This window comes from Limulus polyphemus, unplaced genomic scaffold, assembly GCF_000517525.1.
Source record: "Limulus polyphemus unplaced genomic scaffold, Limulus_polyphemus-2.1.2 Scaffold9721, whole genome shotgun sequence".
Classification (NCBI taxonomy): Eukaryota; Metazoa; Arthropoda; class Merostomata; order Xiphosura; family Limulidae; genus Limulus; species Limulus polyphemus.
In genome coordinates, this window is record NW_013675331.1 from 1,967 (window position 1) to 4,183 (window position 2,217).

Genomic DNA, 2,217 nt, shown 5'->3' on the forward strand with positions numbered 1-2,217 from the left:
ACAATATGAATTATATTAACTTCCAATCACAGCAAGCTACTTACTAGGAGCAACATGAATTATGTTAACGTCCAATCACAGCAAGCTACTTACTAGGAACAATATGAATTATATTAACTTCCAATCACAGCAAGCTACTTACTAGGAACAATATGAATTATATTAACGTCCAATCACAGCAAGCTACTTACTAGGAACAATATGAATTATATTAACTTCCAATCATGGCAAGCTACTTACTAGGAGCAATATGAATTATATTAACTTCCAATCACAGCAAGCTACTTACTAGGAACAACATGAATTATATTAACGTCCAATCACAGCAAGCTACTCACTAGGAACAATATGAATTATATTAACTTCCAATCACGGCAAGCTACTTACTAGGAGCAAAAACTAAAAAATCAGTCTGGTATTCATTTTAATATATTTACTTACATTCTTTTTTATAAAGAGTAGAATGCATTATTTGATCGTTTAGGAAACCTTGCTGTTAATGGAGTACAGCCAGTGTTTATACAACCAGTATAAAGTAACTACTGTTACTTTATATATTTAAAGTGACCTGTTTTATTTAGCTGGTCTCACTTTATTGTTAGATATATTTAATTTTAATCATCATTCCACTGCTTCACGTTAAGTAAACTAGAAACGTAAAATCCACAAGTTCTGAATTTTGTTTTAACTACACAAAAGAAATGGAAAGTAACATAATTACATTATTTGAAACGTATAAAGTGACATTACATGCTCTTGGGTCTTGGCTACTGACTTTTTCAGTGTGATGAATTTGTGTGTTCTAAGTATCTCGATATATGTTTATTTAATCCCAGTGCAAATGAGATGATAAAGAGTGCACTCTTTCCAACTGAGCTAAATGATTAATACCTTAGCTTTTGATACAAAGGCACTTTTTAACTATTCAAACCTAACTGTGATGAGAATATGTCTTTAAGTTCAATTTACGGATTGTACATACTGGTGTCGATTCTTGAAGATCCTGTCTCTTCCACAAGAGCAGCCACCACCAAAAGAACCCAGAAAAAAAGGTGCAGAAAATAAAGTACAGTTATGGGAGAAACCAATCGTCAAACAAATGATATCATCTACTGTAGGTAGTAAAAAAACAAAAACAACAATAATTAATTTAAACTGAAAATAACAGGATATGAATGATCATGCTTAAACAACATCTCATGTTTATCTTAAATCACTTTAGGACAACTGAATCTCATACCAACATTCGCTTACATAAAATGGGCAACAATCTTGCTTGTTTCTGATAACGTAACCATCTATAATGTTTCACCAACATCTCATGTCTATCTTTAGGACAACTGAATCTCATACCAACATTCGCTTACATAAAATGGGCAACAATCTTGTTTGTTTCTGATAACGTAACCACCTATAATGTTTCACCAACATCTCATGTCTATCTTTAGGACAACTGAATCTCATACCAACATTCGCTTACATAAAATGGGCAACAATCTTGTTTGTTTCTGATAACGTAACCACCTATAATGTTTCACCATATTAACCTGGCATCATCAGGTAAGTCCATAATAAATTATTGTTTTTCTAGAAGTACACATCTTCCAATTTGAACAGTAGTCGATATGTGCTGCACCCTTTGCAGGTATCACACCCTGAATTTTAATGTTACAAGCCCTCAAGTTTACGATTGAGCTACTGAAATAAGTGTAATGTTTCGCACGATAAGTATAAGAAATATAAAACGTACTGACTTTTAACCAGATATAAAATAACCTGAAATAAATCACAAAACATCTCTATATATATATTTTGATTGTTTCATTTGTAAAGCTTCTTTTATCTTTTAACTTTCAATATTTTTTCATTATTAAAAAATGTTATCAAATTAAAATGAATGACAATGAAAGTGTTCATAAACATGAAAAATGGTTCTTGCTCATTTGTTAACAGCTATGTTTACGTGTTCCTTCAATTATTTCTTTATTACTTTCATGAACAGTTGGTCAGAATGTTTAATATATCTCATTTTATTATAGAGATTGTTTTACACTTTTAGCTAGATATATGTATGTAGAACTACTAATAACCTTGGTTTCAGCCAGAGTCACACAGTAATCAGCTGAGTTTCAAACAGCCAGGATCACTAAACTAGTGAATTATTAGGATAATGGCCATAAATAGATGAGTAGTTGTCACACTGTATTACAAGTTATG

At 31.4% G+C, this 2,217-nt stretch overlaps 1 protein-coding gene across 1 annotated transcript in view; it reads right to left on the bottom strand.

The window, feature by feature from the left end:
* Positions 1 to 982: 982 nt before the first annotated feature.
* LOC106476058 (piezo-type mechanosensitive ion channel component 2-like) overlaps positions 983 to 2,217 on the bottom strand; it is a gene marked incomplete at its 3' end in the record, with an annotated part of 11,344 nt that continues 10,109 nt past the window's right edge. Inside the window, exon 6 of the mRNA XM_013936730.2 lies at positions 983 to 1,003. Within this exon, the coding sequence (XP_013792184.2) occupies positions 983 to 1,003 (21 nt within the window). The remainder of the gene's footprint in view (positions 1,004 to 2,217) is intronic.